A 14,708-nucleotide genomic window follows, 5' to 3' on the forward strand; every position below is an offset into this window, starting at 1 on the left:
GATGGTAATGAACACATCTATACAGCTTTGACATTACTCGCTGTAGTCCATCACAATCAGTTCAGAACTCAAATATGTGTACGCGGTGTAAACCATGCATGGAGGTTCAAGTACACATTCCAATGACAAATTATTCTTTCAGTTTCTGTGTGGAACGTGGCTTAAACTTTTACTGTGTGCATGTTTTGTTTGACCCTCTAAGTGCTGAATCAAAGACCAATTGCATCCGTTAATAATATCCATCCAGTTGCATTTTATTTATTTTTCAGCATCCTTTACAGCTGTATGCAGGTACAGGGGAAAGCATTAATATTGGAGAGCATTGGATTTTTAAAATAAAAAACCTCCCTAAAGTAGTTCCCTTTCCTGCTTTTCATCTCACCTCACCGTGTCATAATGGTATAAGGCATGTCACCAATCAGACATAATCTCTTTACAATCCTAAATATTAGGAAATAGAAAACCTGTCCTGGGAATTGCAATATTTAGATCACCTTTTTTTAAGATTGTAAAATTACTTATTTTCTTATATTCATCTAAAAGAACCTGGGCAGCTTTGGTTTACCAACTTGATTCAGCCTCTTCTATACACCAGTACGTTTTAAACGATAAAAAAATTAGGTCCACAAAATAAGATTAAAACTCTAACAGAAAAACAGCAGGGAGCTACTGATGCTGCACAGTAAAGTACTGGTATAAACAAACTGTTGACAGCTGAACAACCCGCTCTGCTGAATATGGACATAAAAAGGTCACTGAAATATAATTATCAGTAGATTTTACTGTACTTTAGTTCAGACTCCCACTAGACACATGTAACAAGATTTTCTGAACCAAATGGTGCCAGTCATTTCAGTCAGAGAAAGCCTTGGAGAAAGAATTTCAACCCATACTGTGATCTAATAAATTCGACCTTAATAACATACTTTATGAAATCACAACAGATAGGTCAACATTTAAGCCGTGGTCAACAGACTGTGTTAGAAGAAGGTTTCTCTGCACAATGGACAGGTGGACTTGTTGCTGGATGTGAACCATTTGTACTGTAGAAAGATGAGAAAAAAATAGATTAGTGTAAGAAAACTGTCGGGGGAAAAAAAAAGTAGGTTCACTTTAAACTGTATGTTGTCTTGCAATTGTATATGGTATTTGTGAGATGTAAGATGGAAAGTGTATGACACAATCAGTAGTAAGCTGTGGAATTATGCCTTAACTTAAGTCCCAGTAAAAGGAAAAATCCTCATTGCTTATACAGACAAACTACAGTTTTTTGCCACTGCTATCATTCTCTCCCTGTTATGTGTTGTTATACACTGCATATGATGTGCTCAAAGTTTATTAATGTGCATAGTTCTTTTAAACATCTGCAGAGAAGTAGGGTTGGGTATCATTTAAGTTTTTTTCCGATACCGGTGCTAAAACCATATTTTAAAAAACTGTACCGGTGCCTAAACCGATACTTTTAAAAAGATTTTAAAAAAAATTTAAAATTAAAATAAAATAATAATAAATATTTTTATATATATATAAAAAAAAAAAAAGACAAAAAAGGAGCACAAAACGACAGTCGGCGACATTTAAGAACGGCTTGTTTATTGCTCAAAATTAAATGATTTATTAAAAACAATAACTTATAACAATAACTTATTTCACCAGTAAATTGCTGGTAAATGACAAAACAACCACTAGATGGAAAAAGAGTATTTTACAATAACTTTGAATGCACCACGAGGCTGGCGAGGGAGGTTCAAGTAAACGCACCATCGGTGTTGTTTTTCCGACAACAGCAGCTGTGGACTGTTACATCTCGGTGTTGGATCCTCTACAGTGAAATACAGTCAACACTGTTTCAGCATTTTAACTATGTTTAATCCAGCTGCTAGCTAATGGTAGGCTAACGTTACATGCTGCCAAGCGTTATGTTAACCAGCGTCGCATGCAGCGATGCTTCTGTTGCCTCTAACGCCCGTTTCGGAACATCAGAGGGCAGCGCTGGCATTTCAGTAGCACCGAAATGAGGCACCTAAATCCGCGTTACTATTCGGTCCGGTTGTTAAGGCACTGGTGCCATATAAGCACCGAGTTTCGGTACCCAACCCTACAGAGAAGGCACTCACGATCCTAACAGTCCACCACTGGATGTAATATGCTATTAACGCATATTTCTTACCAAACATGCTGAGTGGAATTTCTTTTTGCAGGTGCGGCAACCCTTCTTAGGCAGGGAGTAGTTGGAACCGTGGATAACAGAGAAGCAGATCATACAATCCTCTATTCCCTCGAAACGCTTATCCACGTTGTTCTTCCATAGAGCCAGGCCCTCCATTATGCTGCCATTCTGAACAAACAAACACGCATTTACATTTTTCTGAATTATCTCATCCTCTTTTCTTTTTTTGCTGATCCCGATATAGAAAGTATCTTCACAGCCCCCTTGGCCTGTATTGCTCAAGAAAACTTTACTGGTAGAGATATAATCTGGCTCCAGGTTGAAGAACAGACACTAGTAAATAAGTAAGTAAAATGTAATTATAGAGCTTACTGCATTTATATCCACTGTGGTTTGTGTTCCTACCTGATGTGTGAGGTAGGTGCTTAGTTGCAGCATCCAGTTCCTCCACTGCTGTACGGCAACTCCCACTCGCCTCCCACTCTCTACAGTGATAGAGCCTAGAGGGTAGTTCTGTGGTAGCTGAATCACCAACTCAATGAAGATGTCATCCACAGAATAGGTAGCAATCACCTCCCGTGCTGCTGAGCGGGCCTTCACCTGGGGCAATGAGATAAATAAATACACCGTTTGCCTTTGCCATTGGGGGTCTTTTAGTCTTCGTAAGTAACCTAAAAATAGTAAAAGTTGTAATTGTAGATACACAGAGAACAATGTATTTAAATGCTAACTTACAGTCATGCTGTCAAAGATTTGAGTGCTTGAGTGGACAGATGAGATCTCCTGGGCTGAGAGAACGGGGCTGACATATTTAATAGTAAACTTCTCCACAGCTGCGCTCACTCTCTTCTCCTGGCCGTTCCACCACAGCCGCACCATGGCAGGCAGGTCCTGCACTGTGCTGTAGTATACACTGCAAGCCAGATGAGGGAGCTCCCACTCAACATTCTCGCTGTCTGTTGGCAAGAAACACAGGAGGGGAAGTCTAACCTTGTTTACATTGCCATGTACAGAAGTTGTGTATGTGTGTGTGCTACTTACTGTCAACAACCAGAGACTGGCTCTCTGTAAAGAAGGTTTTGGCCTCTTTTGTCTCTGGCCCCTGGCCGGGATAGATGGGGTTCTCAGGCATCAGTTTGAAAAGGTCAAGGAGGAGCTTGTTAAGGGAGCAGCTTCTCTTAAGATACTGGGCATAATGGGCTCGCAGCTAGAAGAAAAAAGAAAAAAAAAAAGAGCATGCAATACTGTGTCAGTTCTTCAAAGCACTTTCTCCGTGGATTATAAATTTGTTTGCATGTAACACTTTCATACACTAAAAAGTCAAAACCAGTTAAAAAATAAATTAAAAAGCCCAACATATTGGAACACATATTTGATAATATGCGGATTTATCATGACTCACATGTGAGGGTGAGGATTTGAAAAAGGTGAGTAGAAGCTTCCAGGCCAGCAAGTACCCCAGGATGCAGGAGTACTCCACACTGAGAGGCTGGACGACTGCAAACTCTCCTACTTGAACCCCTGCCAGAATACTATCACACAGTTCCTCACAGGTCGACAGGATGGCCATCAGAGATGCGGGAGGAGAACTGAACACAGAAATGAAGCAGAACTGTAAGAATAACGTAAAAATATAACAATAATGTTATTTCCAAAATGTTTTTTTGTCTGATACTGAAGGAACTCAAATGACAATACCTAGGATCCAGTTACTATCACTTATGTGTGAAACCCACAGTAATATGATTTTCTCCATTTACTTACAGACATGGCTCATCTCCATCATCATCAGACTTGTTGGTGTCTCCTTCCCCATCGCACTCAGGCAGCTGAGGCATGACCCTTGTATTGACAATAAGCAACTGTGTTAATTTTTCTTTTATATATCGTGGTAAGCATGAGGTGATCATTCCCAACCTGCTGTGGGGCCCTAAATATCACAGGATAGGTGTAACACTTTGTTCATAACACAGTCCTATGGTAGGTTTTAGCAGAAATGTTTGTTTTTTTCTGTTAATTTAAGGAAAAGTTACCAATGTTTGAGCACTGATACACACACTCTCAAACAAAATCCTTACTTTTCTAACAAGTGATAGACAGTGATCTGCAGAGGCCTGGCCTTAAACAGCAGCAGAGGACAGAAAGTGTTGAGGAGCGTCTGGAGGGGCTCTGGCAGGTTTGTCTTCTGGTCTGCTATGAACCGTGGTGGCAGGGAGTTCTGTTTTAGCAGCTGCACAGGCATATATGTCAGAGCTACGCCAACTGACTGCAGTACCACCAATGGGAAAACAGGGTCATCCGGTTCAGTGAAGGCATCTGCATTTAGAGAACAGACAGAAATGTGCCTGCTTGTATCATTGCAATGACACGCATATATGTTTATTTAAGAAATACCATATTACCTAGGATTATGCTAAATAAAAAGCAACTAAAATGAACCTACATTTTCTAACTAGGCTCATTTCCCAAAGACTGTCATCTCCTCAAATATAAACCACACACACACACACACACACACACACACACACACACACACACACACACACACACACACACACACACACACACACACACACACACACACACACACACACACACACACACACACACACACACACACACACACACACACACACACACACACACACACACACACACCTGTGATATTGATAGGCAGAGGAAACAGCAGGTTGTAGATTCCTTCTACAAAGAAGTCTGTCCATTCATTGAGCAGTTCGGACGGCAGCTTCTCTAGTACATCGGGCGAAGAGGACGTGAAGAACTGGTTCAGCTTCACTATCAATGCAGCGTTCTCACACATGAACAGCTGCACCCATGGGTTCCACAGACTGCTCACATTCTCGCTGGCAGTCTGAAATTGGAAGCAAGCAAATTAAGTCAAAGACAGTGAGGGACCGCATATTAAATCCATGAATAACGAACAAAACATGTTAATTTTTAATCAGAAACAACTGAGTAGCATAGTGAGTAGTCTAACATTTCAATACCTGAGGTCAAGAGTTCACCCAGTGTTTCCTCTATTGATTTGACCGTGGCGGCCCCCCACGGCAACATTTCTGCCCCGAACAGTATCAGAAATAGGGCTGCATTGTTAGAGTGCATGTTGGAGAATAGCGTGGACGTGCGCTTCACACCGCGAGTGGGTATGCGCGTCACCCGGCAGAAAACGGGAGAAAGGAAAAAGAGATGCTGTCTGGATGATAAGCCAGTTGAGATTGCGTGTGTACATCCTTGAGAACTGTAAGTCCTATAACTTATGTTGTCACTTCATTGTTAGCTGGTGATTTCGTTGTTTGTATTCTTCACCTGCTAGCTAAACTGCACGTGGCTGTTGATTCGATAGCGATTGCTCAACGCCCTTGCTCACGTTTGTATTTTAGGTGCATTATTTACATGCTGAAGTAGTTACACTGCATTAAGATAATCTAATTAATAGTGGGTTTATTATTATTTGCTACAGAATGCTTAGCCTATATGTCAAGATCAAAGTTGGCCTATATAGTAACTAAAAAAATACAGTTCAATCACAACAGAAAATATGCCTCATTGTGTGTGTGTGTGTGTGTGTGTGTATATAAATATATTTGTTTGTGTTGCAGCGAAGTGTCAGTTCTGTTTCATGGTGGTGGGGGGGGGGGATCACCCCTGTCACCCCATGACAGGAAGCATCCAGCCTGCAGCTGACAATGGTCTCTGGCCTTAAAGTCACAAAACAATACAATATGTATGATCTATTGTATGGCTCACCTCCAACCAGGCTAACATAGAGCAGAGCAAGAAGTCCCACTGGCTGCTCCCGAGAACTGTCGGAAAATGAGTCACCAGCCAGGACAAGAAACGCATCATCTCCACAGCAATGTTCAACTGTTCTGCAGTTGCTTTAGACAGGTCACTGAAATACCAAGATGTGACAAATGTAGATTTATCAGTAGAAAACATCTAAACTTGGACAGTGTTTCAAGAGATATAATAAACAAATGTTTGTGTGGTTTATGTGTTTACATTACCTGCTAAAGAGAAACCAGTCCTCCTTGCTGTTCCTCCACTCCATCACTGTGGCCACGATAGCCTGCACAACCTCCTCCTCTACTTGTGTGTTGGCTTTTAGACAGCACAGCAGCACCGCCAGACACCCATACACATCTGTGACACACAGGCCAAAATTATCATTTGCTTGGTTCAAGTCCAAAATGTCCACGTATGCATATGTGTGTGTTTATGTGTGTATTCTCACCGTCATTCTCTTGCCAGTTGATTATTCCAGCAGTTGCCAGAGCAACGAGAGTCTCTCTGTCTTTTTGGGTCATGGTGGGGCATAGCACCTGGAGCGTGCTCAGTTTGCTTTGAGACACTGGGAACAAACTGACCAAACACAGATCATTTTTAATATACAACAGTGGTGGTGAGAGTGGTCATATAACAGATCTGACTGTGAAATTAAAAAAACATAACAGAAATTATTCACCTGTCTGAACTGCCGTAAAGCTTCCTCAGGGTTGCACTGTGAGTGTCTGCCAAGTTGTTGGTGTGGATGTAGTTCTCTAGAGTCAGAGACCATAGACCTCCATCTTCCACGGACCTACATTGTAACAATACAACACACACATATATTCAGTGGATATAGTTTCAAATAATTGCCTGGGAAAATAAACATATGCATATAAATCAGTAATTCCTCCGAAGCTGATAAATATGTAGTTCTTTTTTTGTAATCAGCTATTTTTATTGATTGCATGAACATATATTTTGAAGAGGCTCCATAAAAGCTCCGTTTATGTAGAAAATCATGTGTTAATCTTGTGTGTAGCTCACCTTGAGTAGAGTGTCCCCAGCAGATCTTTCATTTGAACCTGGCTCTGGAGTCCTTCTAACAGCCCTGAGTCAGTCAGCAGGCTGAGATAGGCAGGGATGTACTCTACCTCCCTACACCACTGCAGTGCATACAACAGTTCTGAAACTGCCAAAGAAAAGCATACATATACAAACATATTAAACAGCATCATAGACTGACATGGACATAAAAAACACATATTACAGAAACTTTGTGTGCGTGCGTGCGTGCGTGCGTGTGTGTTCGTTTTGAATCTCAAATTAAAACACTATGTGCTAAAAGGGAAGTGTGTGTACCTGTGTGGTTAAGGTTTGGCAAGAGTGAAGGACATTCTGTGTCCTGTTTGTCACGAGGTATGGATGCAGCAGTCCGGGCCACCCTCCCCAACAGGGCACAGGCACATAGGTGGGCTGGCGGCCTAGTTGACACCTTAAACTTCCAGATGTCCATGGAGGGTTTTTCGCAAACTCCTCGGTGACGGCTAGACAGTAAGGGGGTTTTGATCCACTACAGAAGACAGAAAAAAAGGGGAACAACAACGCATGAATGTCAAGTGTTTTGTGTGGAGAATCTAATTAAAGCAGGATCCTTCCAAAGCAAAATGTTTGCAACCATTGTATGCTAGTGCCTGAATAAATTGTTTTCCTTAAGTAAGGATGATGGATTGGCTGGCTCACCTGAGGGGGTAAAGCTTGTCTGATTCTTGTCCATTCTGTCTGGCTGGGCGTCAGGTGTGTAAAGAACTGGATGAGGAGGGGGGAATCTTGATCGCAGACAGAGATGATTGTCTCCACTAGGTTCTGTACAGCCAAAATAAGAAGCTGCAAACTAGAACACAACACCAAGAAAAGTTAGCAAGAACTACAACAAAGCCCTGGGATAGAATCTTTTTCTTTTTTTACAGAAGGAGTTAAGTTACCTTTTAATATCCAGAGAGACAGTGAGTAGTTGGTTTGTCACCCAAAGGGCTGCACTGTGCAGGAAACCGCCTTCCTTGACCTCATTTTCAGAGTGCTGGACCAATGACTGGACCCCAGCCACACACACTTTTCTCAGTTTATCTAAAAGTGAGTCTTTGAAAGCAATATCAACAACAATTAGTCATTTAGCTTCCCTGAAAAGTATATATGTTTGTGCATTATGCAAGTGCCTTACCAGACAGGTGAGTGTGTGTTTGATCTTGGGCAGTGAGCTGGAAGACCGTGAGCAAGAGTTCCTCAGCAGAGAGAAGTAGAAGACAGTCTTGTACAGAAGAGAAGAATGTGGAGGCCACATCACAGATGAAGCAGATGAGTGGCTCCATGTTGCCTGCATCTGACAGACTCTTGGTCTCAGACAGAGTGGCATGGAGCCTCTCTAAGATCTTCTCCATGTACACCTCCCCTATCAGAGACTCTGGGCAAGTAAAAACAGATCAAAAAGATGATTATATAGTTTGGTGACTGATAGGAAAATCCACCCTAAAAAAACATTTGCTGATTTGCTGCTGTGTGTCTGTGTTTACCGTTGTTGTGGTGCTGAGAGAGGACCAGGCTGATAAGTGTCCAACTGTGGTTGCTGGTAGAGCTGGGAGAGCTGCATCCCACTTTGCACAGCTCCTCAGTCAATCCCAGGAGTCGCTCGCCCAGAACTGAACCTTTCAGCCAGTCACGACAGCTCTTAAGAGTCTCAGGATCTGTACATACCTGACAGATAGTAGATAGACGGATAGTAGCACAGATGTTTATAACAATGTACCTTATATGTATAGGTAGATAAGACACTTTGATCTGTGTAAAAAAGAAGACACATACCCTCTGTATAATTTGCAGGATAATTCCCCACTGTAAATCCATCTAGAAACCAGAGGGAAGAGCATACATGTCAGCAAAGAAACAACAGCACCATTAGAGTGTAGAGGGATCATTACGCTGCACATGAAAGATCTGAATCAATGTCAGGTCATATGTAATGACATGTGCATCTTGTTACCGTGGTGATGTGGTTGAGGATGCGGGTGGTCTCTTGCTGGCTGCAGCCGTAGAGTGAGCTGAAGACCATCTCCACCAGGTGTTCAGTGTCTCTGCGCCCTTTCTCAGCCAGCCACACCACCACCCGCTCCAGCAGGAACTGCATTGCTGGATTCTTCATAGTCACCTCGTCCCTCTGCTCACTGACCATTTTTTTGTCATCCAATTCGACCAATGTCTAAGACGAGCACAGTTTGGGGGGAAAAAAATCAATTGCATCATGGAATTGTTAGAAAAATACTTTCCATATTTAATCCTACGGACCATACTAGTGTTTTTGCATGTTCAAGCCCATTAATTAAAACATGTTTAATATTAAAAAATTTCAAGAGTGTGCCACAATTGTTCCATTTCAATTGTACATATTTTTCACAGACTTGGCCATTACAAACGACTGACATTGAAATACACTCTTATCTGTAATCGTCAAATATGACTTACACTGAAGACCCTGGGTGTGTGGAAAGACTGCAGGAGAAGAGAGAGGAAAACAAGATGTCTCTCTGAGGTTTTCTCTGTCACATGCACCAGGCATAGTTGTGCCAGCTGACACACTACATCCTCAAAATGCTGGGTGCGTAGGGAACCAAATGCCTTCTCGTTCACCAGCTCCGACACTGTCTGAACAGGCTTCTCAAGTCCCCTTTTGTCATTGTCCTCTGGCTCAGAGAAACAGATCTTGACAGATTTCTTCTTCTGGATGAGCTTTTCTTTTACTCTCTCAGGGTAGCGCATTACCTGAAGACAAAAGAGTGAGTATTTACTGTGGCATGGTGTTTTCTGTTACACTTATACACATATTGATCTGCTGTATCCTTGTAGGTCTGAACCAGAGATTCCCCAAAACCAAACTCACCTGCAGCAAGGTGGCTACCCCTTCCAAAGCTTGTGGATCTGCATCCTCATTGTCGGCATAACGAACAAACAAAAGACCAAGCCCCTCCCAGAAGTCTGCCAGAAGTTCTTGAAAGACATGGCTGCTGCCATTAGCTTCATCTTCACTATGTAGGCCTGCCCTTCTCTCCCAGGATACAAGCATTTCAGTGACCAGAAGGAAAAGAGGACCATTTTGAAGGGAGGGATTGCCAAGAGCTTTTTCTAGTAGTGGCAGGAGCTACAAAAACAAACACACAATGTAAGACAGATAGAAACTTAGTAGATCTGACATGATGGGAAACATATGTGCAACTGTGTGATCCCACCTGCTGTGAAATAAGCATGGTTCGTATTTTTTTCTGTTCCTCCTCTTCTTCTGAATTGTGCAGTATGCAGTACCTCAAGCACTCAACAACAGAAGTCACTATAACGGCACTTTCCGATGGACTTGTCGCTGCACGCTCACTAGACAGACTAAGACAAACACACAGACGCCAAAGGTTATAGAGTGTGATACGGGAATTATGGTGTATAACTTGGTGCATTGTTATCAATATATCTCAAGATATAAAAAGTCTACAAAAGTGTTAAGTAAAAATTCTAATTATTAATTTTCTTAGATCATAATTACAATTTGCATAGAAATATTGATTTGACAGACAGAATTTTCTAAAATGACAACACAATATGAGCATATTGTCACAATAAGGTTAACTTTAATATTCGATAAATAATAACAATATTCAATTATCACCCAGCCCAAGTGTACAACAAATTACCCTTGTATGAACGAAGAGAAGAAGGTGGTGTAGAAGTCCAAGGTTGGCTCAGTGACCTGTTGGGGCAGTTTGCTGATGAGCGGCATTAGATTAGGATGGAGTGCTTTAGCCATGCCTTTGCCACCTTCTTTTAGTAAAACCCAAAGTTTAGGTAAGAAGCCCTTCTTGGCATTCACGTGTGTCCAGCAATCCTGAAATAGGAGCAGGAAAATCTAAGATTAGATGCCACTCAAATATAAATCTCCTTCGGTATCACACACATTTGTGACTCTAGTAATACTGGTTAATACAACTCCTCCTTGTACTACCTATCAAGTCTACTGTAATCAGTGTTTCCTTTAGGTGTTTCTCCCCCCATGAAACGGAACTGACACTTTGCTGCAACACAGATTTAGACACAATGAGGCATATTTTCAGTTGTGATTGAACTGTATTTTTTTTTAGTTACTATATAGGCCAACTTTGAGCTTGACATATAGGCTAAGTAATAATAACTAATAACAATAAACCCACTATTAATTACATTATCTTAATAATAAAACGTTCTCCGACATGCACTCTAACAATGCAGCCCCATTTCTGATACCGGGGGGGGCAGAAATGTTGCCATCACGGTCAAATCAACATAGAGGAAACACTGTGTAATAATAATATAGAGGGTAAACAACATTACAGAAGACCTGACAATAAAATGGCAGTAGCATTACAGTACATGTAAGGTCACCCTTTAAACTCAAGCTTACATGTATTGTAGACACGACGTGAAGAACAGCCTCCCACACAGGAGGCAGCACTACAGGATCTGTGTCGTCAATGCTGAGGAGAACAGTGGCACAGAGTCGTGCCGCTTCAGCCTGGACCAGTCCTGGAGTGAACTCGCACAGGGCACACACCATCTCGAAAAATGCCCCACGCACCTGTGGAGCAACACAAAGTAGTAATCATTCTTCACAACTAACCATTCACAATTAACTCATTATTGCACGTATATTAGGTGGCATTTGGCAGCACAAACAGATATAATTTAACTTCTCACTCGTCGTGTTACGGTTAACAAAATATAAACTACAAAGAATTAGTTAACTTTGTAGGATAAAACATCTTTACATAATCTGTGTGTGCAAACTACCAGGACATTTTCTTCTTAACATGTTGCCTGTACATGTAAATGTAGCCACAGTAACAAGAGCACCTAAGATAAATTCCATGTTGCCAAAGATAAATTGGATAGTCAAAAAGTCACTCAGGGCGTTTGGAATTATAGGGAACCTGATGGCTTCTTTACAGTGGGGTTAGCATAGATATTGGGGTATCACATATTATCCCTTACAATTTTTGCAAAAAACAACCTTTAATTCAAAGTGGAAGAGACCTTATTTTAGTTGAATGAAACTACATTATGCATATACCAGGTGATCTAGTTTATGAGTCCTATTCAATGCCAGTACCTGTGGTGTCTTGTGTTTGCTGTACTTCCAGAACTTGCCAGAGTTAAGAAGATGTGCTAGTCGCTCCTCCATGGCCGTCCTGTCACTCTGGAGCAGCAGGGAGAGCAGTCTCTTCACCCCCAATAGAGAACTGGTCAGCATGCGTACATATTTGCCTTCTCTCTCGTCCTCTGTTACACTTCTAGAGAACAGGGGAAACCAGAGCATCAGCAAAGACTATGACGGACTGTACTATTGTTATGCCTACACAGTGAGAGGAATGGACACAGAGACTATAATGAGCTAAACTTACTGTGGATCGCTCAGTGTGTCTGCTGTTTCCTTTAACAAAATATCTTGAAGTACCTGCAATATATGAACAACAATTTAAGGTTACATTTAGTTCATTAGATTACCCCCTTGTCCGCAAAAAGCCACCACTACTACTTACGTTAAGGATCTCCTCCTTGCAGAAGCTGAGTGCCTCAGGCTGTTTGGTGGGCGAGAAAGCAGCCTGGAAGGCCTGGCACGCAGCAGAGGCTGCAGGTGTGTAAGTGTCACACTGGGACAGAATCCAGTGGCCCATCAAGCTCTTCAGAAAGGGGGCCAAGCTGCGACGTACTTTCAGCACCAGCTGCTCAAGGGCCTGCTGGGTGGCCTCCCTGATCCGGCGATCGTGGTCCTGATAGACATAATGATGAAGACAAAATTATCCTAATGTAGACACACCTCAAACACTTGCACAAATTAAAGTCCCATTGAAATGTCATCCTTAATTTTAGCGTGGTTTCCAGGCAACCTGTTGTTTAGAGATATTCCCCATTATTTGAAATGGGATACTTTACTTAATTTGCTAGGCAGGATGGGACCATATGGATGGGACTGATCAAAATGTATGATGGTAGTTGGAGTGTTTATTTACATGTTTAAGATGCACTGTGACATTGATACAAAAAGGCATTTCATGAATGTGTGGTGATGACCAGCTCACCACTGATATCTTGCAGTAAATTCTTGGCCAGTATGGCAGGACTCCTTTAACCTCTTCAGAATCCCGTTCCTGACACATGGACCCAAAGTCCTGAACAGCCTGAGAAGAAGACACATCTTCAAGACACTTGGACTAAAAAAAACAGCCTGGGGTGACTTCAACATACCCAGAAAAAGATTGCTTTTCATGTACACTGTACTTTCAATGGTAGCTTGTAGCATACTGTATGTACATGGTAGTTGTGTTACATGTGGTTGACTCCACATAGAAGACCATAAAGTAAGTTTAAGTTTAAACTCACTTTCAGTCTGGTAACCGCATCCCTCTTCGAGAGTTTTCTGAGCACCAGTCGAAAGTCAGCATCTACCAGGTTGTCTATCTCCTCCACGCCGTGGACTGCGGGGACATAACTCAGCTCCGAAGTGACCGTTGTGTCGAAGCCCACGAACCCCGGGATGATACCACCCTCCCGGGTCAGTACTTCAGCAGCTCGGCCGCTACTGGACGGCTAGAATCAAGAGAGAAACGTGTGGTTATAAAAAAAAAAAAAAAAAACATATTCCATAAAGGTAGAAACGTTAATGTTATGAAAAAGTTGGGACAAAACAGCCACACGTAGCCTTAACTAACGTTAGCTGTTAACGTGAAGTTTAGCTACATTAGCTTGTGCTCATGTTTGTTGCTAGCAATCTTAACGTTACTCTAACACTGTAACGTTAGCTACCTTCACTTACAAACATTGGTACTTACCCGAACATTTCCTTTGGTTCGCTGTTTATTCTTACCCCCCATGGATAACGTTACGCATTAATCTTAAAAGTATCAGTTACTTATGTTCGGCGATACCATAGACAGTATGGGTGAGGTGATACAGAGCGAAAGCCACTGATCGTGGTTATATGATGGAACTGAAGACTTCCTGTCTAAATCTTTCAAAATAAAGCGTCATCCTCACGACCTAGCTACTGCATGTCTACTATGATCTATCCATAGACCATGGTACCATCATGCATATAAAACGGTCTGTACTAAGAAAAAAAGCTTCTTGCCCTCAAAGTCATCCATAGCCTACTGTACAATCGTGGCATTTGTTGACAAATCTGTTACAAGTTTTCAAAATTTTTTCTTTGGATAAAAAACTGTTTCCAATGAAAACTCAGGAAATATTAGTCAGGAAATTAGTCCCTCATCCAAATTCAATAATGGCTTATAAAATTAAAAAAAATAAAAAGCGTATTAATTAAATGATCAAGCGTGAACAGGATCAGTTGAAAGGATGAGTATTCAACAAAAGATTTGAAACACAATAAGTCAGGGTAACAGACGGATTTGTCTGAATCTATTAAAGGCGAGAGGAAACTGAATCCAGTTCTCAAGAGTAGGCTATTGGAATTTTGGAAGATTTTGTAGTGCAATGGGAAATCAAATACCTGTAAGTCAAATGGCTTGGTGTTAGGAACTTTCTTAAAGTGAGTCCAATTTCTCCAAAATAGTTGAGGAGGAGGCAACTCCATAAATGAATCAAGCATTTGCCTTTTTTACAGACTTTAGTCAAAAAATGATATGCACAATAATGTCATATTTGCTATCAGTTCTAAACTAGT

The 14,708-nt window shown here is 41.5% G+C and overlaps 1 protein-coding gene across 1 annotated transcript; it reads right to left on the reverse strand.

Annotated features, from left to right (window-relative positions):
• Window positions 1–229: 229 nt before the first annotated feature.
• On the reverse strand, window positions 230–13,995 carry ltn1 (listerin E3 ubiquitin protein ligase 1). Its single transcript, XM_039777707.1, has 32 exons — window positions 13,855–13,995; window positions 13,406–13,612; window positions 13,105–13,203; window positions 12,565–12,795; window positions 12,427–12,479; window positions 12,135–12,315; window positions 11,430–11,603; window positions 10,687–10,877; window positions 10,234–10,381; window positions 9,888–10,145; window positions 9,473–9,769; window positions 8,994–9,209; window positions 8,816–8,857; window positions 8,527–8,707; window positions 8,178–8,417; window positions 7,942–8,095; window positions 7,700–7,850; window positions 7,319–7,529; window positions 7,004–7,148; window positions 6,657–6,770; window positions 6,426–6,553; window positions 6,199–6,334; window positions 5,939–6,083; window positions 4,829–5,042; window positions 4,249–4,486; window positions 3,935–4,012; window positions 3,573–3,759; window positions 3,212–3,377; window positions 2,906–3,126; window positions 2,576–2,770; window positions 2,171–2,338; window positions 230–1,043 (listed from the first exon to the last, which is right to left on the reverse strand). Exons 1-32 carry the CDS (start codon window positions 13,894–13,896, stop codon window positions 981–983), a joined length of 5,274 nt encoding a protein of 1,757 aa, XP_039633641.1. The 5' UTR covers window positions 13,897–13,995; the 3' UTR covers window positions 230–980.
• Window positions 13,996–14,708: the final 713 nt, after the last annotated feature.

This window comes from Perca fluviatilis, chromosome 16, assembly GCF_010015445.1.
Source record: "Perca fluviatilis chromosome 16, GENO_Pfluv_1.0, whole genome shotgun sequence".
In the NCBI taxonomy this organism is placed as follows: domain Eukaryota; kingdom Metazoa; phylum Chordata; class Actinopteri; order Perciformes; family Percidae; genus Perca; species Perca fluviatilis.

Coding starts and splice junctions, on each gene's coding strand:
- ltn1 (XM_039777707.1), bottom strand. CDS start 13,896: ATGGGGGGTAAGAATAAACAGCGAACCAAAGGAAATGTTCGG. Junction 9,210..9,472: donor ACACACCCAGGGTCTTCAGT/GTAAGTCATATT, acceptor TGCTCGTCTTAG/ACATTGGTCGAATTGGATGA. Junction 7,530..7,699: donor GACAAGCTTTACCCCCTCAG/GTGAGCCAGCCA, acceptor TGTCTTCTGTAG/TGGATCAAAACCCCCTTACT.